We start from the raw sequence: 26,510 nt of genomic DNA on the forward strand, positions 1-26,510 counted from the left end.
GGGTGCCCTCGAGGGTTTTGAGACCCGTGGAAAGCGAGGACGGGGATTATTTTGAAGGGGTTAGACGGGGATTGGGCCAAGGAAACCCCGCGTGCCAAACGGGCCCTCGAGGTTTTGCGAGGTTTCTGGCCCACGAGAGGAAAATCCTCTTAAATCCTCTCCGATCCTTTGCAACCAAACGAGGCCTAAGGAACCGGCCCAACTGAAATAATGAAGCCCTTGGGCCACCACGCAATCGAGCACGATATATAAGAGCTCGGTTCCCACTCCGCTCGCCACTCAGAGAGCCCCCCAAGAATCCCCAAACCTCACCCGCTCATCCGCCGCCGTCGACCATGGCCGGGCGGGCGCCGTACACCAACCTCGACCCCGTGAGGGCGGCCGGCTTGCAGCGCATGGGCTTCGACCCGCTCGAGCTCGACCGAGCCACGGAGCAGCTGCTCACGTACGTCTGCACCAGCCTCATCCCCGACTTCCCCTTCCCCGCCACCGGGCGGCTCGTCGCCCGCCCCGTCTCCGACGGCGTAGACCGCATCAGCCGCCTCCCGCGCGCGCTCCTGTGCAACATCGTCTCCCGCCTCCCCGCCTCGGACGCCGCGCGCACGGCCGCGCTCTCCTCCCGCTGGCGCACGATCTGGCTCTCCACGCAGCCCGTCCTGGTCGACGCCTACCTCCGGAAGGACGACTATGTCTGGCCCCCCACGCCGGCCAACTCGCGCGCCATCACCGCCGTCGTCTCCCGCATCCTCGAGGCGCACCCGGGGCCCTTCCGCTGCGTCCACCTCGCCTGCAGCCACATGAACGCGTACCAGGCCCAGCTCGCGCGCTGGCTCCAGCTCCTCGCCGCCAAGGGCGTCCAGGACCTCGTCCTCGTCAACCGCCCCTGGCCGTGCGACGTGATCCTCCCCGACGCGCTCTTCACCATCAACACCCTCGTCCGCCTCTACATCGGCCTCTGGAAGTTGCCGGACACGGCCCGCCTGGGAAGTTACCGGACATTTCCCCACCTCCGCGAGCTTGGCATCTGCAGCGTCGTGATGGAGCAGGGGGACGTCGACGCCATCGTCGCCAGGAGTCCCGTCCTGGAGGTCCTGAGCATCCAGGGAAGCAACAAGGGGCTGCGTCTCCACCTCGTCAGCGAGAGTCTACGGTGCGTGCAGATCTGCGGTTCTGTTGTGGAAGACATTGCCATGGTGAAGGCTCCACTCCTCGAGCGGCTCATCCTGCATGGATGCCGGGATCTGGCTGGTGGCATGTGTACCAGGATCAGGATTCTTGATGCCCCCAATCTGCGCGTGGTCGGGTTCTTGGAGCCAGCAAACCATGTCCTCAAGATCAGAGACACCATCATAAGGGTAAATATCCTCGTCTCCTGTCTATCCAATTATGCAGTTAGCAAATAGCATGTCCCACTCCCACTGGTGGAGGTCCATGAGTTCAAATGTGTCATCTTTGGTCCTAAATTGGTTGAATTCAGGCTGGGATGAAGGAGAGCACAACCACAAGTCTCACAAGCGTGAAGATCCTCAGCTTAAATGTGCGTTTTGGGATCCGGGGTGAGGCAGAGATGGTGCCCAGGTTCCTCAAATGCTTTCCCAATGTGAAGACACTGCATATCATGGTATTTGCCTTTGCCACAGATTCATGTTGTAGTTGCTTGCATTCGTAGCAACACTTCTCATGTAGACCGTGTGTTCTGAACTTCTGATTGACCGCATAGATCTTTCAAGTCAATTATTATCAGAGCTCTTTATGGTGAATGCCGATAGTTATGCAAGCTAGTTTAAGTAATGTTACCACTTGTCTAGGAGATGATAACCTTAGCTGCATGATGACTAGGAATACCTTGTCAATTGTGTTATGTAAATACACTAGAGTTATTGCTTAAATGCAAAGAACCTACTCGCAGCTATCATGTCTTCTCTACACATTGACTAGAGTACACAACTAAATTCTGGATGCTGAGTGCTCATCTGTTTGTGTTGATTTGGTAATAAATTTTTATGGTGGAACGGAGGCACATTGTTTATTACGTCAGTAATTCCATTTTTATTGCTCTGCTTATGCCCAGATTTTTTTTTGCTTGAACACGCGTCTAATGTGTGTCTGAATTTGCATTTGAGCTGCAGCAAGCTAATAGAATTCCTGCTATAGCTATTGTGAGAGGCATGCGTTTCTTATTTCACGCTGATGAAATATACACACGTACTCTACAGTATGTTAGAAGTCTGTGTGATATAGGAGTATCACATTACCATCGCAACTATACTAGTTGCATCATTTCAGGAAAGTATCACTGATAAGTAATGTTCCAAGAACTTGTCATGACTCCCATCTAGCAATTCGTCTTAAGGAACATATCTGGTAAAATGTGCACTTAAGATCCTTCATTATAGACTGAGCTCTGCAGCCACATTTCTTGTTTTTTATGTGTGGATGATAATCATGGGAGGCCGAATGACACATCTCCCATTAATCAGATCCAGCCCTTAGTTATGCATGAGGATAGTGTAGTGTTTAATGTTGAGCACTGCCTGTAATTTATGAAACTTATATGCCGACAAGGGCACCCTGTTCAGAAAAATGTACTTCGAAATACTGTTTTTCTTTTTTTAGAAAAGGAGGATGACCCCCGGCCTCTGCATCTGGGAGATGCATGCGGCCATTTTATTGATTATTCTCGAGGACCTTACAAAGCAGTACAATAATATGCCTGAATCCACCATCTTGGCAACATCTGCCGCTACTCCTATCCATATGATGAAGGGGTGCAAGCTGGACCAAATACCCAGACCTCTCACCTAAGCCTAACATCTAAAGTCGGAGACCCTGACCGAGCCACATACCGGGTCCGGGGTACAAACCTGTCCGACGCACTCACATGTGTCGTCGCCGCCATCTTCCACTGGTCCATCTTCAGATCAGATTGAGGTACCAGCCTTGGCAGGTGCCTCCGCCATCGACGCCATCATGACGCCAAACGACGACCTCCACCTACGCGAGTCCATCTCCAAGCAGGACGGAGATCCATGCTAGGATAGGGTCGCACCACCGCCGTTGCCCACCACCCACAAGCGCCTCCCAGCCCCAAGGTTCCAAAGCGGCGCCTTCAAGAAGGCAACGGCGCCGCGAGCGCCGCCGCCGCCCAACAAAGTTAAGGCTTTCGCCTGGAAGACCTAGGGGAAGGGGAAGTGAGGGGATCAGTCCATACCGATGCCTCCAAGGAGGGGAACGGCGCCCTCAGGCGTCGCCGTAGACGTGGCCGACCATGGCTGACCAGGGATTTCGCCCGAACTAGATCCCCACCACTAGCAGCACCTCCTGTATAAAACCGGCAATCCAAGGAAGCGCGGCCCGACCAGGCTGGCCCGCACGCCGCAGGGAAGGAGGGGAGGCGCTAGATCGCGCGCACCGGCCACTGCAAAAGCCGTCGCCGGACGCCAGCGACCACTGGATCCCGCCGCCCGCGCGGCCGAGACCCCGGATCCACCCCCCGCACGGCTGCTAGCCTGCCGTGCCTCGCCAATGGAGCCGCCGCTCCAGATCCGGGACTCCGCATGCAGAGGCAGGGCAGCCTAGGCCCCGCCGCCACCATCCTTGGCGCCCCGGGCTTGCCCGGCGGCTGCCCCAGGCGGCGGCGAGGAAGGAAGGGGGAGGGGGAGGCGGCTAGGGTTGGGAGGGAGGGAGGGAGGGAGGAAGGGAGACGTGCGTCAGTGGACTGCAGTCTATGTTGTTTTCCAAACACCTAGCAACTATGGACCAATGTATCTCATCTAAATCATGGCGCTTATATTCGTACTTATTTCCACTAGATGTTACTTGATGTTCTTTCTACATCTTGCAACAGACTTTGTTATGTGGAGATTTTTTGTTCTGATTGGTTTGCATAAATTTGTCAAATCAATTATCATCAGAGGTCTTTATGATCTTTCTTTGTTCTTCTACTGTGAAAAGTGAATCTTGTATGTAGTTATGCAAGAGATGTAAGTAACTAGGGGACAAGAATAAGGTGACTGTAACATCACTAAATCAGTTATATGACTTTGCATACTTAACCGGTTGCAAATGTGACTTGAGCAGTCGCAGCATAAATGCCAAGCCTTGCCATTTATTCTCAACACACGTAGACTATATTGCAGAACAAGAATTCTTGGGGTTGCATGTTGATCTGTTTATGTTAATGGTATTTGGTTTGGTTAGATAATTTCTTGTTCCACATTTTATCATTCTGTATATTATGCCATTTCTTCCACATATCAGATCCAGCATTTACGTATGCCTAGGTATATTGCACAGTATGGCTTCACAATATATGTTGAGGCTTTCTTCGCTCTCCAAATGCGTGCACCTTCCTCAGATGCTTCCCAACTGTTGACCTATTTAATCTGTTTGCAGTCTGGAAAATGCAATCAGTCCACTGGTACGCTCAACCTCAAGTTCAAGGAGGTTCCCATGGAAATTTCCATGTCAGGCATCTCAGAGATGTATTTCCATGAGTTCCGAGGGGATGAAGGTGAGGTTGCCTTCCTCAAGTCGTTGTTCAAGAGTGCGTATGGGCTGGAGAAGGCGGCTATTATGATGGCAAATCCAAGCTTGACGCCGTTTTCACCAGATGACGCACTTTCCAAGGTGAAGAGTGAGCTCAGTATATCCCCCGGCCATGTGGTGGTGCTTGTGAGTGGAGGTCCTGAAGGAGGAAGACCGTGGAGTTTTCAGAAAGGAACTGATTTTTCATGCGAGGACCCTTTTTCAGTAGTTGCGGTCTCGCGGAGAACGGCAAAGTTTAGTGCCACTGGAGCGGCGTAATGTGCCACTGGAACGGCAAGCTTGACGGCGTAAAGTTTAGGCGGAGTATGAAGCACGCATTGTATCGGAAACTTCGGTGATCCTACTTACATTCCAAACTTTGTGTTAAACTTGTGGCCTGATTTCTGGGGGCAATCAGAAATGCGATGTACTGATATTTTGCTTGCTGTGTCACCTTGTGTTATGAGCTTCCCTAGGTTTTCTCCTTAAAATGCTTGTTGATTGATCTGACAAATTAATTGTCATGAGAGCACTACATGGTCTTTGACATGCGATGTAGTGATCATATGCTATATATATCTTTGAACTGAACGAACATATTATCTTGACCAACTATGACTCGAAAACACCAAGTGTAACACCCAAATTTTTTTAAACTTTTATTTCCTTGATCTTCTTGGAATTTAAATTTTTGACTTGACAAGAACTTTGAAGTTTTCTTGCTAATCTCCATGAGAGAAAACTTTTGATCTTCTTCTCTACCAAACAATTTCAGAAATATCCTCTTGGCCCTTTCTCAAAAATGAAATGGTTAAAAGAATATTTCTTTTATTCTTAATTTAGATTTTTCCCATAAGCCTATTTATTAATTCTTCAAAAAGAATTAATCACCATTCTGTTTTAAATATTTTTACTCCTCTCCTAGCACTAAGATTTGTTTTTGAATGTTTCCAAAGATTTGGAAGGGATGGACCCCCCAATTATTTTTATTATCAAAATGGGAATTTCTGTAATCAGTTTGTGCTCCAATTTTTTTTTCAAAGGAACCTTCTTTTTCCTTTGGAATCTTTACCCCAAACTTTGGCAGTTTGTAGTCCTTAGTATCCTCAGTCTATTCCAGCAAAAACTTTGGGTTCTCAAGTTTGAAAAATTCAAATTTGGTTTGACTGAAGTTTGACCCCAAAAACTCATTTTTGATTCAAACCTGCCTTAAACCCCTCCAAAAAATTTGGAAATTTTTGCTGCATCATTTCTTCCAATGAGAGTGCTCCCCTCAAAAATTCAGCTCCAAATTCTCCCTGCAGCTATCCTTTTCATTCTGTCGAGCACCTCATGTGCACCCTGATTGAAACTGTGTGAATTAAATTCAGACCAAACTTCAGACAGAGCGCAGCCTCCTCCCCCGTCGCCAATCTCGCCAGTAGCAGCGCAATGGCCGTCGCTCCTGTGCCTTGATCCTATCCGCAGTGTCGCCCGCAGCTTGGCCTCTTCCTCTCGTCGGTAGCTCACCGACACAGACGGCCAAAGCTCTCACAGCGGCTCTCTGCAGCCGCAGCAGCTCCCTGCTTCGATCCCGCGCCGCCCGGTACCGCCCCTTGCTCCTGCTGCCGCCGCGTGCCCCTCCTCGACAGTGTGCTCCGCGAAGGCCGTCGCCACGCACCGTGCATCTCAGAACACGGGTTCTGCAGCCGCAATGCGCAGCAATGGCCCCGTCGTCGCCGCGTTGCCACGGTCGATGACCAGCCCCTCTCTGGTAAAAAATGGAGCCCCAGTGGTGATTAGGTTCGATCCTAGCCACCTAACCTCCTGCCCAAGCTCCTGCATCGTCGGAATCGCTCACCGGAGTTAATGCCGTAGCTCGTCTCGCTGTGCCTATAAATACAGCTCTTCTCGAGTGCTTCTGACCTCGCCCAACTCTTCCCCTCTCTCCATCTCCACCTCTAGGAACCAACCGATCCAGGAAGGGGTCCTCGAGGGGCCTTCTTCCCCAGCTCCGGCCGCCCTGATCCGCTTCGGGATCCGGCCACTCCCGTGCAGTGTAAGTAGAGGTAGAACCCCCTAAGGCCTTCGTTTGCATCCGGGAGCTCCTCCCCTGCTTACCCCGTGCTCAATTTCATCGCAAAGGATCTCTGTCGTCGATCTCCTCGCGTCACCGGAGTTGCTGCCACCGGAAATCTGCTGTCGTCGACGTGAGGCTTCCCCGCAGTCCTATCCCTCTCCATCAGTCAGGCGAGTCAACGGTGAGTGCACCAGCACCCCCACCTGGCTCTCCTCTCCCTCCTAGCGTCGCCGGCGATCGCCGGAAGCTTCCGGCGCTGGTGGAGCATTCGAACCTGACAGGGGGGCCCCTCTGTGAGTGTCTCTCTCTCCCTCCAAAGCGTTTCGGTGGAAACGTATTCAGCCAGTAGCCGTTTTCCTTTCGGGGAAACGTCTTTCCCTTCGGCGTTTTGACTAAATCTCAGTCTAGCCCCTATTTCTATTAAAACTAATTACAGAATAGTCCCTAATATTGTTTTGGCTATAACTTTTGATCCATAAATTATTTTTCAGTGATTCTTTCTGCAAATTGTTCCTGGTAATGCCTAGTTTATTTTAAGATTTTTACACAACTATTTTCAGACCAATAGCTAGGCAGTATCACTTATACCCTTGTTTGATCTATACCGTAGATTCTGACACCAAAATTCCTGACGTCAACTGCACCGAGCTTGATCCCGACTACGTGGAACCAGGCAAGCATGTTTGTTACTTTTGGTGTGCTGTTTGCTAACTTAACTCATATTTATTACTCATCACCTTCATATTTCATACCTGCTATACATATACAACCATAATAAAAATATGATGATGGCAAGTGATAGTTATGAAAGGTTGTGGAATAGCCTAGTCACGTGGGACATGATAGGTTATGGCATTGTCATGGCATGAGCACAATGGTGCTGGTATAAAATTGTCAAACTCTAGTATCGACCTAGATCGAGTCTTGTCCGTGTCATACTTCTTATCGTGCTACCACAGTTCCCTAGATAATGGGTTTGCTATAGTCAGTTGTAGACCTATTATCAGTCACACACCATTAGAGGGGCCGGTATGAAGGTATCCATTGGCCTGGACTAAATCCAGTCATCCGGTCAAGGGGCATGGGTGTTTCCGGTCTGGAACCGGAAGGGAGGGCACTCCCCGTGAGCGCGTGATATAAATACTGTTGATCCCATGCTAGTCGAGGTCGGAGCCTCCCCGTTTTATGGTTTTACCTTCGCAGCGTAGTCCGGTGAATCCGGGCTTCGCGGAGGTAAAGTGGGTGTGTGCTGATTCTGAGTGTCCACTTCTAAAATGTTGTATGCGGGATTAGTCATATTGACTATTGAAAACCGTGGGCTATGGGTAAAGAGTACACCCTCTGCAGAGTCAAAACTATTCGAGTAGCCGTGTCCCGGTCAAGGACGTTGTTTGACGAGTCAAGTGTCGGTCCTAGAGTCGGTCTTTGGAGTATAAGTGGTATAAATAATAATGGATGTGTTGAACCATATGATGATGTTGGACATTGTCATATCATGTATTATTGCTCTAGACTAACCCTTATGATTTTATTGTTGGATATCCATGGGACGGTTCTACCTCTTGGGTATTCAATATTATTTCTTATAAGCCCTTTATGAGGTGTCGCTAAGACGCCCGACTGTAGCATTGTTTTTATTATTTCTTATAAGCCCTTTATGAGGTGTCGCTAAGACGCGTGACTGTGGCATTATTTTTATTATTTCTTATAAGCCCTTTATAAGGTGTCGCTGAGACGCCCGACTACAGCACGTTGTTTTATTTTATCCATGCATGTACTGTGGTGTCGGAGAGACGCCCGTTCGAGGCTTATTATTTGTTTCACTTATGTATGCCCTGTGTGTGGTGTCGCTCAGACGTCCGACGATGGTTTATTTTATTTTCCGTTACGGATATCTTGGGAGGACTGACGCGTGATTTATCCACTAATTTATTTACTTTTGGCACTTATATTGTGGATACAACTTGACTCTAACCATGTATAATAAAATCAACTGCATGCATCTCATCTTTTGTGCAAACTTTTTGCGAGTACTTCTCGGAGTACTCACTGTCTTGTTGTTCTGGCCAGATATGAATGAAGGATACCTCATGGATGAAGAGTTCGATAGCGAGTCCGATGTCTAGAAGAGTCCTAGTCAGTCTTGCGATCCTGGAGTCTGTCGCTGTTTTTTTTCCACCGCTTCCGCCACCTCGAATAAATCGTTGAGCTTCACTCTAAGGCTTAACGCGTAGTAGTACTTGTCATGTCACATTACTCTGATGTGACATGCCCCCTTTATTTTCGCGAGTAGTAGAGTCGCCCCAAGACCACTGTAAAATTTCCATCTATCCTAAGACTTGGATATGTTGTAATAATTTGTAGAGCAACCCTCGCTCTACCTGTATAATATGAAGTACTAATGGTTTTCTGCATCAAGTTGAGTCTGTCAGTGGGAAATATTTTCTTCACTAAGGACGCACATGGCTGATTTCCAATTAAATCATTTATTTGGAAACCGGTCATGACAAACTTGGTATCAGAGCCAGGCTGACTGTAGGAAACCCCTAGGTACGATCGCTGACCGGATTAGTTGTTTTATTTCCTGCTGGTGTTAGCAATTTTCTGTTAGTCAACATATATTTATGTTTTGACTATATGATTTTTTTTTGTTTTGTAGATGGCTGGCAATGGTTGCCCTTCGCAGGTGTTCGCCAACGAGCCAACGGGATTTTCACGACTGCTTTCAGTCATCGCAAAGATCGTGATTGGGCCGGCGGTCCGCACCGAGTACACGTTTTACCGCCACAAGATCAGCGACTCCCTGACTATGCATCAGGCGTCGGTGCATTTTATTGGTGGCCGACCAAAGTATCGTTGCCTTCGCTTCGTTGGGAGAGCCATGCCTATGGAGAGGCAAGCTATTCAGGTGGCAGCCAGGGAGGCGATTGCTCGTCTTCGGGACACTCTTCCAGCAATGAAGACTCGTCCTTATTATTATCTGACATGCCACGTGTCGTACACCAGCCACTATGCCTTTGCATGCCCCAAAGGAGAGGAAGATGATGCTCTTGGGATGCTCGTGCAGTATGTCCGAGCCTTGGAGTCAGCCTTTGATGGATTGGTGGATGACTTGGTGGCTGCTCGCATGGAGCGCCTTACTCGTCCTCACCACAGGACTGAGCTCCTTCGTCCAGCACCGCCTAGGTCATGCCCGTCTTCTTCTGCCTCATGCACTCCACCAGCACAGCTCCGCCACCAGCTGCCTACCATTGAGGAGTTCAATCAAGTTATTGCTCCTGCCCCCATTAGAGCTGCTTTGCCTGCCAGTCATGTGCGCCTCACCGTCTCGCGCAGTCCGCTTAGAGCTAATAGAGGAGGAAGTGAACTCCCCAGCTCCTCATCTGGGACTTTCTGTGGGTGAGCCAATCCAGGTTCCTTCGGACTCCTCCTAGAGATGGTGAAGCAGATCACTAGCACGCCTATATGATATGTATGATATGGATGATGTTGTGCTCCTAGACTGAAGGAAGTAGTATGTTGAGTCATGTAGGACAGGAGAAGTGCACTAGCTGAAATAACAAGTCAGACATACTAGAGTACGACCTGAGTGATATATATAATTATGATCGATGTAAGATGTACCGCGGTCCTTCTCCGGACATGACGATTATGTTATGAAAAATCTTGCAGTGTTTCCTTGGAAAATGTTTTTGAATTCTTTTCATTCGAGTTTCCTTTTCTTATTGGTTCTTGCAACATTAACCCAGCTTTGAGAAAATGAGCCGACCCTGGACACGCTCCATGCCAAGGGACAATGGAGAAAATCAATCCACTGAGACAGGGAACAACTTCACTCAAGGCCAGTCTAGCCAGCGTGAAAGCAGCCCAGCACTTTCAGAAGTCTGTCGATTATATGAGCAGAGCCAACAACAGCATCATGAAATGATGAATCAACTAATGAACATGGGAAATCAGCGTGGTCCGCATCCACAACACTCCCGACTGGCTGAACTACAAAATACACGTCCGCCAATATTTTCACATACAGACAAACCAATGGAAGCACACGATTGGCTACGTGACATTGAAATAAAGATGACGATTGCACAATGTTCAGATCATGAGAAAGTATTGTACGCTCCCCACTATTTAACTCGAGCCACAGCCTCATGGTGGGAAAACATCCTCCGCGTGCATCCAGACGAGAACAGTATCACATGGGCTGAATTCAAAGAAAGTTTGCGTGGAGCGCACATACCCAACAGTGTTATGAAAATAAAGAAGAAATAATTCGAAGACCTGAAGCAACGGAGTTCCAGCGTGATGGAATACCTGGATCAGTATAATCAACTGTCCCGATATGCAAGTGAAGACTACAAGACTGAGGAAAGAAGGATGGAGAAGTTCCTAGATGGACTTGCTCCAGCATTAAAGTGCCAACTGGTCGTTCACACGTTTCCAGATTTTAAGACACTAGTAGACAAAGCCATTATGCTAGAAGCTGAACGTCGCAGCCTGGATGACATCCGCAAACGCTGTCGTAATAATTCTACCCTAGTACGCAACCCCATGCACAAGACAAAGGACCCAAAGACTCAAGCTCCGCGTACCTCCGCACCAACCACTAGATTCAACAACAACTCTTACGTGAGGAACATAGATTTTACTCCCCGTACCAGTATCACTTGTTTTGCATGTGGAGAAACAGGACACTACGCTCGGCAATGCCCAAAGGCCAGAAATGGTGCAGCCAAGACCAACACTTCCAAGTTTGACTCAGCACCAAAGCGCAACAATTTCAACCCCAGTAACAATCACAGGAAGGGTCACGTGAATCTTGTCGCCAAGGAAGATGCCATGAACACACCTGATATTGTACTCGGTAAGTTTCGCGTCAACAAAATTCCTGCCCTGGTTTTGTTTGATTCTGGAGCTTCCCAATCGTTCATTTCGAAAAGATTTGTTCCGAAACACACCTTTTCAACCCTCCCCTTGGAAAACTCAATGACTATCAAGTCCTCGGGAGTACAGCAGACTACTCAAGAATATTGCAAGAATGTTACAATTGAAGTCAAAGATTTGGTGTTTTGGGCAAATCTTATTATTATTGAAAGCAACACAGTGGATATTATTTTGGGAATGGACTCGCTAAACACCAACAAGGGATTCATTGACTGCTTTAATCGGACGGTCACCCTCACTCATCGTCAAGGTAAAAAGGTAACTGTCGCAGCCCTACGGAGGGAAAAATCAAGCAAGGCAAGGTTAAACCAGACAAAAGCTAGTGAATTGAAAGACGTTCCAGTAGTATGTGAGTTTCCAGATGAGCTATCAGGTATGCCGCCATACCGAGAGATAGAATTTGTCATCGAGCTTGCACCCGATACAACCCCAATATATAAGAAGTCGTACCGCATGGCACCAACTGAGTTAGTCGAGCTTAAGAAACAGATAAAGGAACTATTGGACAAAGGATACATCAGACCTAGCTCTTCACCTTGGGTATCACCCGTACTGTTTGCTAAGAAGAGGGATGGAACGTTAAGGCTATGCATTGATTATCGAGCACTTAACATGGCCACTATCAAAAACAAGTACCCACTACCCAGAATAAATGATTTGTTCGATCAATTAGCTCAGGCTAAGGTATTTTCAAAGATTGATTTGAGGTTAGGATATCATCAGCTCAAGATCCGCCCATAAGACATTCCAAAGACAGCCTTTACCTCAAGATACAAACTGTACGAGTTTACAGTAATGCCTTACGGGTTAACCAACGCACCAGCTTACTTCGTGCATCTGATGAATAAAGTATTCATGAAGTAGATGGATAAGTTCGTCGTAGTCTTCATCAACGACATACTTGTATACTCCAAAAATCCTGAAGAGCATGTGGAACACCTAAGAATTGTGTTGGGAGAACTCCGCAAGCATCAACTTTACGCAAAATTCAGCAAGTGCGAATTTTGGCTTAAACGGGTCGGATTTTTGGGACACGTGATGACACAAGAAGGCATTGTCGTGGATCCAGAAAAAGGCAAGGCCGTAAGAGAATGGCCGCAACCAGCTAATGTGACAGACATACGGAGTTTCCTCGGATTAGCAGGATATTACCGGAGGTTCATTGAATTTTTTTCTACTATTGCGTGACCTATGACCCAGTTACTCAAGAAAGAAAAGAAATTTGAATGGACCGAAGCTTGTGGGAAAAGTTTCCAGGAATTGAAGAAAAGGTTGACTACAACCCCAGTACTAATTGTGCCCGACTTAAGCAAGGATTTTTAAATATACTATGATGCCTCCAGAAAAGGCCTCGGATGCGTACTTGATACGTCTCCAACGTATCTATAATTTTTGATGGTTTCATGCTATTATCTTGTCAAACTTTGGATGTTTTGCATGCTTTTAATTTATTTTCTGGGACTAACTTATTAACTCAGTGCCAAGTGTCAGTTCCTGTTTTTTCCATGTTTTTGACCCCTTTCAGAGGAGATTTTGAAACGTAGTCCAAAGGGAAGAAAATCCCCGAAAAGATTTTTTTTGGAACGGAAGAAGATCGGAGAACTTGGGAGCCAGGCCAGAGGAACTTCAGGGGCCCCACAAGCCCCCACCCCGTGGCCAGGGGGGCCGCGCCATCCAGGCTTGTGGGCCCCCGGGAGGTCCCCTGACCTAGATCTTTCGCCTATATAATCCCATAAATTCCAGGAAAAAATCAAGAGATCATCGCAATCGCTTTTCCGCCGCCGCAAGCTTCTATCTCCGCAAGATCCCATCTGGGGCACGTCCTGGTGCCCTGCCGGAGGGGGGATTCAGATACAGAGGGCTTCTTCATCAACACCATGACCTCTCCGATGATGCGTGAGTAGTTCACCATAGACCTACGGGTCCATAGCTAATAACTAGATGGCTTATTCTCTCTCTTGGATCTTCAATACAAAGTTCTACATGATCTTCATGGAGATCTATCCGATGTAATCTTCTTTTGCGGTGTGTTTTTCGAGATCCGATGAATTGTGGATTTATGATCAGATTATCTATGAATCTTATTTGAGTTTCTTCCGATCTCTCTTATGCATGATTTCATCTCCTTGTAATTCTCTTCGAGTTGTGGGTTTTGTCTGGCCAACTAGATCTATGATTCTTGCAATGGGAGAAGTGCTTGGTTTTGGGTTCATACCGTGCGATGACCTCACCCAGTGACAGAAGGGGTAGCGAGGCACGCATCATGTTGTTGCTATCAAGGGTAAAAAGATGGGGTTTTCATCATTGGTTTGAGATTATCCCTCTACATCATGTCATCTTGCTTAAAGCGTTACTTTGTTCGTCATGAACTCAATACACTAGATGCATGCTGGATAGCGGTCGATATGTGGAGTAATAGTAGTAGATGCAGAAAGTATTGGTCTACTTGTCTCGTACGTGATGCCTATATGCATGATCATTGCCTTAGATATCGTCATGACTTTGCGCGGTTCTATCAATTGCTCGACACTAATTTGTTCACCCACCGTGATATTTGCTATTATGAGAGAAGTCTCTAGTGAACACTATGGCCCCCAGGGTCTACTCCACACCATATTTTCAGCCTTACACTTTTTACTTCGTTGCACTTTCCGCCTTCAGATCTCACTTTGCAAACAATCTTGAAGGGATTGACAACCCCTTTGAAGCGTTGGGTGCAAGCTTGTTTGTGTTTGCGTAGGTACTTTGGACTTGACGAGGCCCTCCTTTTGGATCAATACCTTGGTTCTCAAACTGAGGGAAATACTTACTGCTCCTGTGTTGCATCACCCTTTCCTCTTCAAGGGAAAAACCGACGCAAACCAGAGAATTAACAAGAAGAATTCCTAAGCGCCAGGGAAGGACTTTTGTTGCCGTAGCAGAAGAATTTCGGGCACCGTTGCCGGGGAGGAAAATCAAGTCAAGGACTCATCCAAGTAGGTGTCGCAAACTCATCTCTTGCATTCACTTTGTTTGCCAGTTGCCTCTCGTTTTCCTCTCCCCCACTTCATCAATTTGCCTTTTTTGTTAGCCCTTTTCGTTCGCCCTTTTCTCTCGCTTGCTTTCTGCTCGTCTGTGTGGGATAGTCTATCCCGATGGCTAGATCCACCACTTCGAACGGTACTCCCGAGAGAGAAGTTCTCAATTTCAAACAAATTGAGGGAGAAAACTTAAAGGACGCTCGGTATAGGATTTGCAATGCTGAGAGTAGATCTACTCATAAGCAATCCACTACCGTCTTGCTTCGCAGTTTTTATGTGGGTATTTCTCCTTGGAATAGGTATATTCTTGACACCATCGTAGGTGGAAATTTCTTGGGTAGCCATACGGTTGATTCTTATGGAGCTGTGATAAATTTGGTAGGCTCACCCCCACTCATGGTTAATGGAACTACCTTAACTCTGGAACATGTGATGGGTAGGCTGGACGCTATTGAAAATAAAGTTGCTACTATTGAACTCACTGAGAATTTGGATAAAAAGATCCACAATCAAATCACTCAGTACGGATCCAAGGTGGGAATGGTTTTGAAAAATTTAAAGGAGAAGGAACCCACAGTTAACGAAAAGCTAGGTCATGATTCCGCTAGGATTGGCAAACTAGAGGATGTTATAACCAACTTGGGTTCCGCTTTTGCCGCTGTGCAGAATACTCCAAATTTTGCCCACAATAAAATCACCAAGTCTGTATTTGTTCCTAAAAGTAGTGGTGAATCATCTAGCAAGAAATATGAAAACCTCAAGATGATAAGTGATCACGCCAGTTATGGTTTGAGCACCAAAGACGACGATACGTGATTATATTGCTCCTATGCCTAGCTAAGGGCGTTAAAAAATAGCGCTTGTTGGGAGGCAACCCAATGAATTTATATTTTTTCTGTTTTTTTGCGTCCACACTTTCATAATTCTGTTGTGATTTTGTTTTTTGTGTTTGAGCCAAACAAAACCTTTGTGACTAGTCTTGGTAATGGTTGTTTGATCCTGCTGGAAAAAGACAGAAACTTTTCGCTCACGAGATGGTTTTTAATTTTTATTCAGAAAGAGGTTTTGAGTTGATTCGTTTTGATTCTGATTGATATGCTTTTTACCCATGCCATAGTAATTTTTCATATTGTTTGAGGTACCAGAAGTATACGAAGTATACAGATTTCTACAGACTGGTCTGTTTTTGACATAATTTCATCAAAACAAGCAACAAATTCAACAACAAACAGAATCTGTCGAAAATAGACCAACCTGTAGAAATCTGTATACTTCGTATACTTCTGGTACCTCAAAAACATCTGAAAATTAAGACGACCTGGGAAAAAAACATATCAATCAGCAGAAAAAAGAATCAACTTAAAAGCTCTTTCTGAATAAAAATGAAAAATCATCTCGTGACCGAAAAGTTTCTGTCTTTTTCCAGCAGGATCCTACAACCATTACCAAGACTAGTCATAAAGGCTTTGCTTGGCTCAAACACAAAAAACACAATCACAACAGAATTATGAAAGTGTGGACGCAACAAAACAAAAATAAAAAGATAAATTCATTGGGTTGCCTCCCAACAAGCGCTATTGTTTAACGCCCTTAGCTAGGCATAGAAGCGATATAATCACGTATCGTCGTCTTTGGTGTTCAAACCATAAGTGGCGTGATCACTTATCATCTTGAGGTTTTCATCTTTCTTGCTGGATGATTCACCACTACTTTTAGGAACAAAGACAGACTTGGTGATTTTATTGTGGGCAAAATTTGGAGTATTCTGCACAGCGGCAAAAGTGGAACCCAAGTTGGTTATAACATCCTCTAGTTTGCCAATCCTAGCGGAATCATGACCTAGCTTTTCGTTAACTCTGGGTTCCTTCTCCTTTAAATTTTTCAAAACCATTCCCACCTTGGATCCGTACTGAGTGATTTGATTGTGGATCTTTTTATCCAAATTCTCAATGAGTTCAATCGTAGCAACTTTATTTTCAATAACGTCCAGCCTACGCATCACATGTTCCAGAGTTAAGGTAGTTGCATTAACCAAGAGTGGGGGTGAGCCTACCAAATTTATCACAGCTCCGTAAGAATCAACGGTATGGCTACCGAAGAAATTTCCACCTACGATGGTGTCAAGAATATACCTATTCCAAGGAGAAACACCCACATAAAAAATGCGAAGCAAGACGGTAGTGGATTCCTTATGAGTATATCTACTCTGACCGTTGCAAATCCTATACCAAGCGTCCTTTAAGTTTTCTTCCTCAATTTGTTTGAACTTGAGGACTTCGCTCTCGGCAGAATCATTTTAAGTGGTGGATCTAGCCATCAGGATAGACTATCCCACATAGACGAGCAGAAAGCAAGCGAGAGAAAAGGGCGAACAAAAAGGTGAACGAAAAAGGCAAATTGGTGAAGTGGGGGAGAGGAAAACGAGAGGCAACTGGCAAACAAAGTAAATGCAGGGGATGGGTTTGCGACACCTACTTGGATGAGTTCTTGACTTGATCTTCCTCCCCGGCAACGGCGCCAGAAATTCTTCTGCTATCCCACAGACAACAGCGCCAGAAATTCACACGTTGACAGTGGCTGGGCTTGCGTTGGTTTTTCCCTTGAAGAGGAAAGGGTGATGCAGCACAGGAGCAGTAAGTGTTTCCCTCAGTTTGAGAACCAAGGTATCGATCCATAAGGAGGGTCTCGTCAAGTCCAGAGTACCTACGCAAACACAAACAAGCTTGCACCCAACGCTTCAAAGGGGTTGTCAATCCCTTCAAGATTGTTTGCAAGGTGAGATCTGAAGGCGGAAAGTGCAACGAAGTAAAAAGTGTAAGGCTGAAAATATGGTGTGGAGTAGACCCTGGGGGCCATAGTGTTCACTAGAGGCTTCTCTCAAAATAGCAAGTATTACGGTGGGTGAACAAATTACCGTCGAGCAATTGATAGAACCGCGCAAAGTCATGACGATATCTAAGGCAATGATCATGCATATAGGCATCACGTCCGAGACAAGTAGACCGATACTTTCTGCATCTACTACTATTACTCCACACATCGACCGCTATCCAGCATGCATCTAGTGTATTGAGTTCATGAAGAACAGAGTAACGCTTTAAGCAAGATGACATGATGTAGAGGGATAATCTCAAACCAATGATGGAAACCCCATCTTTTTACCCTTGATGGCAACAACACGATGTGTGCCTTGCTACCCCTTCTGTATCTGGGTGAGGTCACCGCATGGTATGAACCCAAAACCAAGCACCTCTCCCATTGCAAGAATCATAGATCTAGTTGGCCAGACAAAACCCACAACTCGAAGAGAATTACAAGGATATGAAATCATGCATAAGAGAGATCAGAAGAAACTCAAATAAGATTCATAGATAATCTGATCATAAATCCACAATTCATCGGATCTCGACAAACACACCGCAAAAGAAGATTATATCGGATAAATCTCCATGAAGATCATGGAGAACTTTGTATTGAAGATCCAAGAGAGAGAAGAAGCCATCTAGCTACTAGCTATGGACCCGTAGGTGATTGCAATCTCTGGCGATGGCTAGACGAATGCTGATGACAACAAACCTTCCCTTGCAACGGCACCAGAAGAATGCTGCTAGCACTCTCCGGCAATCGAAACTAGAAGAATGTTGTTGACGGTCCCACCAGCGCGTGGGTTCGCAGCAGTTTTCGAGGGTAGAGTATTCGACCCAAATTTGTTGGTTTACCAGACAGGAGGTGAGAGAATACTCCCAAGTATTAGCAGCTGAATTTTTCAGATTCAACCACACCTGAAAGATTAGTATCTGCAAGCAAAGCAGTAACAACAAAGTAGCGAGTAACGGTAGTGGCAAGGAACAACAGTAGTGACAGCAGTAGCAAGTAGCAAAAGTAGCAAGCAACAGTAGTAGCAACAGTAGCAGCACAGCAAGACAAGTAACAGCAGTAGCAACACTAGTAACAGCAGCAACAGAGCAAGACAAGTATGAGCAGCAGCAACAGTAGTAACAGCACCAGCAGAGCAAGACAAGTAACAGCAGTAGGACAAACTCGTAGGCAATGGGTCGGTGATTTATTTGGATGATATTCATCATACAACAGCTATAACACGGAGAGATATGTGGCTAGCTCCCGTTCATCAATGTGATGTAGGCATGCATTCCGTGTGTCGTCATACGTGCTTAGGGAAAAGAACTTGCATGACATCTATTGTCAATCCCTCCCGTGGCAGCGGGGTCCAAAAGGAAACTACGGGATATTAAGGTTCTCCTTTTAATAAAGAACCAGACCAACGCATTAGCACTTGGTGAACACATGAACTCCTCAAACTATGGTCATCACCGGGAGTGGTTCCGGTTATTGTCACTCCGGGGTTGTCGGATCATAACACATAGTAGGTAACTACAACTTGCAAGATCGGATCTAAAACACACATATATTGGTGACAACATAATAATTTCAGATCTGAAATCATGGCACTCGGGCCCTAGTGACAAGAATTAAGCATGGCAAAGTAATAGCAACATCAATCTCAGAACATAGTGGATACTAGGGATCAATCCCCATCAAAACTAACTCTATTACATGATAGATCTCATCCTACTCATCACCGCCTAGCGAGCCTACGAATAGATTACTCACGAACGACGAAGAGCTTCATGGAATTGGAGAGGGAAGAAGGTTGATGATGACGATGGCGACGATTTCCCCTATTCGGAGCACAAGACGGACTCCAGATCTGCCCTCCAGATGAAGAACAGGTGGTGGCGGCGCCTCCGTATCGCAAACGCAACGAAAACTTCTCTTTTTATTTTTTCTGGGATGAAAGGGATTTTATAGAGCTGGAGTTGGGGGCGGCAGAGCCGTGTGGGCCTCACAAGCCTTCCCACCGCCACCAGGGGGGTGGTGGCGGAGCGAGGGCTTGTGGCCCACTGGCCCACCCCCTGAGGTGGAACTTGGCGCAAATATTTTTCTTATTTTCCAAAACTGCTCCCCGTAAATTTTCAGGATGTTTGGAGAATTTTGATTTCTGCACAAAAATAACACCAAGGCAATTCTGCTGAAAACAGCGTCAGTCTAGGTTAGTTCCATTCAAATCATGCAAATTAGGGTCCAAAACAAGGGCAAAAGAGTTTGGAAAAGTAGATACGATGGAGACGTATCAACTCCCCCAAGCTTAAAACCTTGCTTGTCCTCAAGCAACTCAGTTGACAAACTAAGAGAGAAAGAAAAACTTTGACAAACTCTGTTTGATCTTGTTGTTGCAACTATGTCTAACTCATAACCAGAATTTCAGCAAGATCACAAGCTAACCACATAAGCAAATGACACAAAGGTCTCACGGTAAACTAATATCAATGGCATAATCAGCTAACGAGCAAATAATAATGAGTTTCAAATACCAACACTTTAATCAAAACAAGCATGAAGCAATATGAATAGGTCGTATCTCGCTAGCTCTTTCTGAGACCGCAAAACATAAATGCAGAGCACTTTCAAAGATCAAGGGCTGACTAAACATTGTAATTCATAGCAACGAAGATCTAGTCATAGTCACACTCAATATCAATAAAAAGCAAAGCATAAAAATGACAGAGGTGCTCTCTAATTGGTGTTTATATAAGAGGAGGATGACTCAACAGGAAAATAAATAGGCAGGCCCTTCGCAGAGGGAAGCATTGATTTGCAGAGGTGCGATAGCTCAAGCTTTGAAAACAGAGATAATAATTTTGGGTGGCATGCTTTCATTGTCAACGCAATGACCAAGAGTTCTCAATATCTTCCATGCTACTCGTGCTATAGGCGGTTCCCAAACAGAAAAGTAAAAGTTTTAACTCCCCCATCACCAATCAATCACACTCCACGGCTAGCCGAATCCTCGGGTACCGTCCATACTAACATCAATCCGGGGGGAGTCTTTTTTTACAGTTATGTTTTTGATTTAAGCGTGGAACTGGGCATTCCAATTACCGGCCCCTTTCTCGTGAATGACTGTGAATGAACACATGTCGAGGATAACACTCCTAGCATGGAAGATACCAATAGCCCTCTGTCACCACATGAGCGGTTCGGGCATGCAAAACAGATTATTTCTTGAAGGTTTAGAGAATGGCACATGCAAATTTACTTGGGACGGCAGGTAGATACCGCAAATAGGTAGGTATGGTGGACTCTCATGGAAAAACTTTTGGGTTTATGGAAGTGGATGCACAAGCAGTATTCCGCTTAGTACAAGTGAAGGCTAGCAAAAGACTGGGAAGCGACCAACTAGAGAGCGACAACAGTCATCGAGATGCAATGAGTTTGACTATCATTGAATGCAAGCATGAACAGGATATAAATCACCATGAACACGAACATCATAGATGTTATGTTGATTTTGTTTCAACTACATGCATGAACATGCGCCAAGTGAAGCCACTTGACACATTCAAAGGAGAATACCATCCTATCATACTACATCATAGTCATCTCAAAATCTATGTTGGCATTCAAGACAAACCATTATAAGCTCTCAGCTAAATAAGCATGGCATCGGAAACTATGATCTCTAAGTTGTCATTGCAAACATGGTTCTCTCACAACAAAGCTAAATCTGGGTCGACAATCTAGTCATATTTACAAAAACAAAATAGATAGAGTTCATACCAGCATTTCAGTCTCACTCACTTCATCATATATCATCATTGTTGCCTTTCATTTGCACGATCGAACGATGTGAACAATAATAAGCGCATTGGACTAAGCCAAATCTGCAGACAAACACAAAGGAGAAGACAAAATAATATGGCTCTTTGAAAGCTAAACAGGTAAGCATGCAAGAACCAATAAACATTGTAACCAATATCTTCTACCTTGACACAAAGAAAAAGAAAACTATTTACACGGGAAAGCTCCCAACAAGCAAAAGAAAGAAAAATCTTTTTGGGTTTTTTCAAAAGGTCACAAAACAAGAAAAAAATAAAACGAAAAGAAACTAGCATGGATAATACAGTGGCGAAGTGTAAACACCGGCTAACAAAGTGAAAGCATAAGCATGAATGTAAAGTCGGTGAGAACACGTACTCCCCCAAGCTTAGGTTTTTGGCCTATTTTGTTCTACTCCCATGGATGATCCTGGCGAAACCCAAAGTCATAATGGGTGTTATACGGGAGTGCTGCAGCCACTGCCTGAATAGCTGCCTCATGAAGTCGAGCAGTCGTTGCCTCCCTCTCATACTCCTCTGCCTCTCCTATGGTTATGTAGTATCTTCGTTTTACCTGAAAGTCAAAGAAAGCAGAAGCGGGAAGGGTAATATGGAAAACACGTTGCCGGTTAAATATCAAGCGGTATAGGAGGGATCCATGATCTCTCTCAAGGAACTGGTAGCGTGTTAGAGCGACACGATCAAGGTAGGCTGTACGGAGAGGAGGGTCTCCTGGACGGATGGATACTCCAAGAAAATTTGCTAAGCGTGTAGCATAAACTCCACCAAAGAAATCCCCCTCACTGGCATTATTATTCAGCCTCCTTGCTATTATAGCTCCCATATTGAAGCTCGTGTCACCTGTTACTGCGCTCTTAAGGATACTAAGGTCGGAAGCGCATAGGTGACAATGTGCACCCTTATCGTTAATGCACCTACCTATGAAGAGGGCAAGGTAGTGCAAGGCAGGGAAATGGATGCTTCCTATGGTGGCTTGCGTGATATCTCTGGTTTCTCCAACAGTTATACTCGAGACAAAGTCTCTGACCGAGGACTTAGGAGGATCATTAACACTACCCCCATCGGGTATCTTGCAAATCCTATTGAAATCCTCCAGATCCATGGTATATGATTTATCATACATATCGAACAGTATGGATGAGTCACGGCCAACTGAGAATTTAAATCTACGCACGAAAGAGGCAGTGAGCATAGCATACTGTTCACATTTATCTCAGAGGAATTCTTCTAACCCGGCATTGCGAACAAGTGTATCAAACTCATCCTTGAAGCCTGCTTCGATCATGAACTAATCGGAAGGCCATTCACATGGTTGCACCGGTACGTCCCTTAGTTGAAAAGGTTCGGGCTCCCAAAAGGAAAGACGAGGACCCTTCTTACTTGAGGAACCACCATGAAACTTCCTCCTGAACATAATTTCCTTTTGCTGAAATTTTTGAAGTTCAAGAGAAAAGTGAATAAAGACCCACCACACCTTGTAGCAACTACTCCTACTAGTGCCTAGAGACCCTATCACGCGCTAAAACTACTTGGGACCAGCTAATATCAACCTTTCAAGCTCAAGAACAGGGTCACCAAGGTAGCAAGAATACACGAAGGATAAAGCACTAGAGCAAAAACTAATTGGACCAATGGAGGAGTAATTTCCCCAAAACGGTTCGGAGAATGGTGCCTTGAGCAAGGAGATCTAAAATCACAGCCAAATGAGCAAGAACACGAGTTTGAGCTGCGAAACAACTTTTTATGGAGGTGGAAGAAGAGGCTGAGAGCTGGAATGAGTGGAGGGGGTGCCTGTGGGCCCCACAAGCTTGCACCCCGCCACCAGGGGGTAGGTGGCGGCAAGGTTGTCAGAATCGCGATTCTGAATCGGATCGGAGCTACGATGGTAGGATCGTGAATCGTAGAATCGTAACTACTAGGATCGTAGAAACTTAGATTCTATGAGCAAAATCGTAGAATCGGAGGCGCTAGTTTGGATCGTAAAGTCGTAAGATTCTAAGACTTGAGTCATGATTCTGACAACTTTGGGTGGCGGTGGCAGGGCTTGTGGCCCACTGGTTTGGCCCCCAGGCCAGCTTTCAGGCCCAAAATTTTTCAGAAATTCCAGAAAAAAATCATACTAAATTTTCAAGACCATCGGAGAACTTTTATTTTCGAGGTATTTTTCTCCGGGACGCTAAAACAGAAAACAGGAAAAACTAAACTAATTCTATCATTTTTGTTCTAAGCAACAGAAAAGGAAAACTTAAAACAGAGGTATGTGACTCCTTGATTCATCCATTTCATGGTCATCGAAAGAAATCCGTCAATGGGATTGATCAAGTCCTTATGACAAAACCTTCTCGAATCGCAAGAGAGAACGTAGAATTTTCGAATAGCCACTAAGTCACCTCAATGGGGATATGTATCTCCCCAACAAGCAAATCATACTTCATCTTGACACGAGGAATAGGGCATTCAAAGCTCCCAATGAGAATCGATGAAGTCTTTTCGATAGCATTGATGCAATGTACTCGATATCGTTTCTTCGGAAAGTGCACTGTGTGCTCATTACTGTTGACATGGAAAGTGACATTGCCTTTGTTGCAATCTATAACAGCCCCTGCAGTGTTTAAAAAGGGTCTTCCAAGGATGACAGCCATGGCATCGTCCTCAGGAATATCCAAGATAACAAAGTCTCTGAACCCATGGCTCTCTTTATTTACCATGCTTCCTAGCAGTGAAGTCATTCTTGTCGTATCTCTTAGGTTGTGGATTATCAGGATCAATCGTAGGTTCAACCTCCACATCCTCATCATCGCTAGGTTGAGCATTATTATGAACATCATTGTCCACATTGTCACCAGGTTCATGTTCATCACCTGATTGTGTTTCTGCATGAGACGCAGAAATATCATTAGGTTCTTCAGGTGTGACAGTATTTGGTGAACTGGCGTGCAGGTTTCTATCATCCTTCTTCTTCTCCTTAGGATGACTGGATGTATCAGCATTGATTCCTTGAGAATCTTGATCAATTCTCTTAGGATGACCTTCAGGATACAAAGGTTCCTGAGTCATTTTGCCTCATCTAGTAATGACTCTGACAGAGTTGTCATTCTGAGCTTGAAGTACTTGTTCTACCTGAGTAGTAATCATAGAGGCATGTTTACTCAGAAGCTTCAGATCATTGACATTTCTGTCTACACAAGCACTTAAATGGCTAAGCATACGAGTACTTTGTTCCAAATGTCTGCTAACATAATCATTGAAACTCTGTTGTTTGGCAACAAAGTTGTCAAATTCATCAAAGCATAGGCTAGCAGGTTTATCAAAAGGAATATCACTCTCATCAAACCTACGCAGAGAATTCACTTCTACTACCTGTATCGGGTTATCGAGACCATGGTTCTCTTCGATAGGTGGTAGATTTTTGACATCTTCAGATCTAATGCCTTTCTCTTGCATAGATTTCTTGGCTTCTTGCATATCTTCGGGACTGAGGAATAGAATACCTCTTTTCTTAGGAGTTGGCTTAGGAGGTGGTTCGGGAATAGTTCAAGCATTATCGTTGATCAAGATGTTATTTAGTAGAGTCTCAGCTTGTTCTACAGTTCGTTCCCTAAAAACACAACCGACACAACTATCTAGGTGGTCTCTAGAGGCACCGGTAAGTCCGTTATAGAGGATATCAAGTATCTCGTTCTTCTTAAGAGGGTGGTCAGGCAAAGCATTATGTAGCTGGACGAGCCTCCCCCAAGCTTGTGGAAGACTCTCTTCTTGGAGTTGAGCAAAGTTGTATATTTCCTGCAAGGCAGCTTGCTTCTTATGGGCAGGGAAATATTTCTCACAGAAGTAATAGACCATCTCCTGGGGACTACGCACACATCAAGGAGCAAGAGAGGTGAACCAGGCTTTAGCGTCATCCTTTAGAGAGAAAGGAAATAGCTTAAGGATATAGTAGTGGCGGATCTTCTCCTCGTTAGTGAAAAGGTTGGCTATTTCGGATAGTTTGGCAAGATGGGCTTTGACCGTCTCAGACTCATAACCGTGAAAAGGATCAGATTCGACTAGAGAGATTATCTCAGGGTCGACAGAGAATTCATAATCCTTATCGGTGGCAAAGATAGGCGAAGTGGCAAACTTCGGGTCATTTTTCATCCTAGCTTCCCGAGATTTTTCCTTCCACTTGAGAAGTAATTTCTCAGAATCATAGGCATCCTTACACGCATGAAAATCCTCAGCTATCTCTCCCTCCATAACGTAAGCCTCAGGTATATCACGCAATTCATATCTAGGAGAGTTAGATCTAGTAGGAGCAAAAGCAGGTTCTATCTCAATAGTATCGACAGTTTCAGAAGCATCACGAGCATTGGCAGTAATTCTAGCAATATGAGCATCAAGGAACACTCCTAGTGGAACATCATGCAAAGGAGTATCTCTAGCAGTATCAAGCATAGCATCATCAGGCAAAATAGCATCTCTAGCATCATCATGCAAAGCAGTATCAAGCATAGCATCTCTAGCAGTATCAGGCATAGTATCAAGCATAGTATCATCAGGCATAGTATCAAGCATAGCATCTCTAGCAGCATCAGGCATAGTATCAAGCATAGCAGCTCTAGGAGTATCAGGCATTGTATCAAGCATAGCATCATCAGGCATAGTATCAGGCATAGTATCAAGCATAGCATCATCAGGCATAGTATCAAGCATAGCATCTCTAGCAGTATCAGGCATAGTATCAAGCATAGCATCTCTAGCAGTAGTATCACAAGCATCATCAAGCACAGGCGACATGTCAAGAATTCTAGCAGGAGGTGATGTTGCAAACTTACTCATAACTGAAGGTGAATCAAGTGCAGAGCTAGATGGCAATTCCTTACCTCCCCTCGTAGTTGAGGGCAAGACTTTGGTCTTTGGATCCTTCAGATTCCTCATAGTGAACAACAGATATAAATCCCAAGTAACTTAGAGAATATAGCAATACCTCCCCGGCAACGGCGCCCAAAAATGTTGATTGCAATCTCTGGCGATGGCTAGACGAATGCTGATGACAACAAACCTTCCCCTGCAACGGCACCAGAAGAATGCTGCTAGCACTCTCCGGCAATCAAAACTAGAAGAATGTTGTTGACGGTCCCACCAGCGCGTGGGTTCGCATCAGTTTTCGAGGGTAGAGTATTCGTCCCAAATTTTTTGGTTTACCAGATAGGAGGTGAGAGAATACTCTCAAGTATTATCAGTTGAATTTGTCAGATTCAACCACACCTGAAAGATTAGTAT

At 45.4% G+C, this 26,510-nt stretch overlaps 1 protein-coding gene across 1 annotated transcript; it reads left to right on the forward strand.

Moving 5' to 3' along the window:
- The first annotated feature begins 283 nt into the window (after nucleotides 1–283).
- Nucleotides 284–4,973, forward strand: LOC123403188 (F-box/FBD/LRR-repeat protein At1g51370-like). The gene is made up of 3 exons (XM_045097141.1): nucleotides 284–1,355; nucleotides 1,478–1,621; nucleotides 4,396–4,973. The coding sequence occupies exons 1-3, from the start codon at nucleotides 336–338 to the stop codon at nucleotides 4,804–4,806; spliced, it is 1,575 nt and encodes a 524-aa protein (XP_044953076.1). The 5' UTR covers nucleotides 284–335; the 3' UTR covers nucleotides 4,807–4,973.
- The last annotated feature ends 21,537 nt before the right edge of the window (nucleotides 4,974–26,510 follow it).

The sequence above is a fragment of the Hordeum vulgare genome, chromosome 6H, assembly GCF_904849725.1.
Source record: "Hordeum vulgare subsp. vulgare chromosome 6H, MorexV3_pseudomolecules_assembly, whole genome shotgun sequence".
Classification (NCBI taxonomy): Eukaryota; Viridiplantae; Streptophyta; class Magnoliopsida; order Poales; family Poaceae; genus Hordeum; species Hordeum vulgare.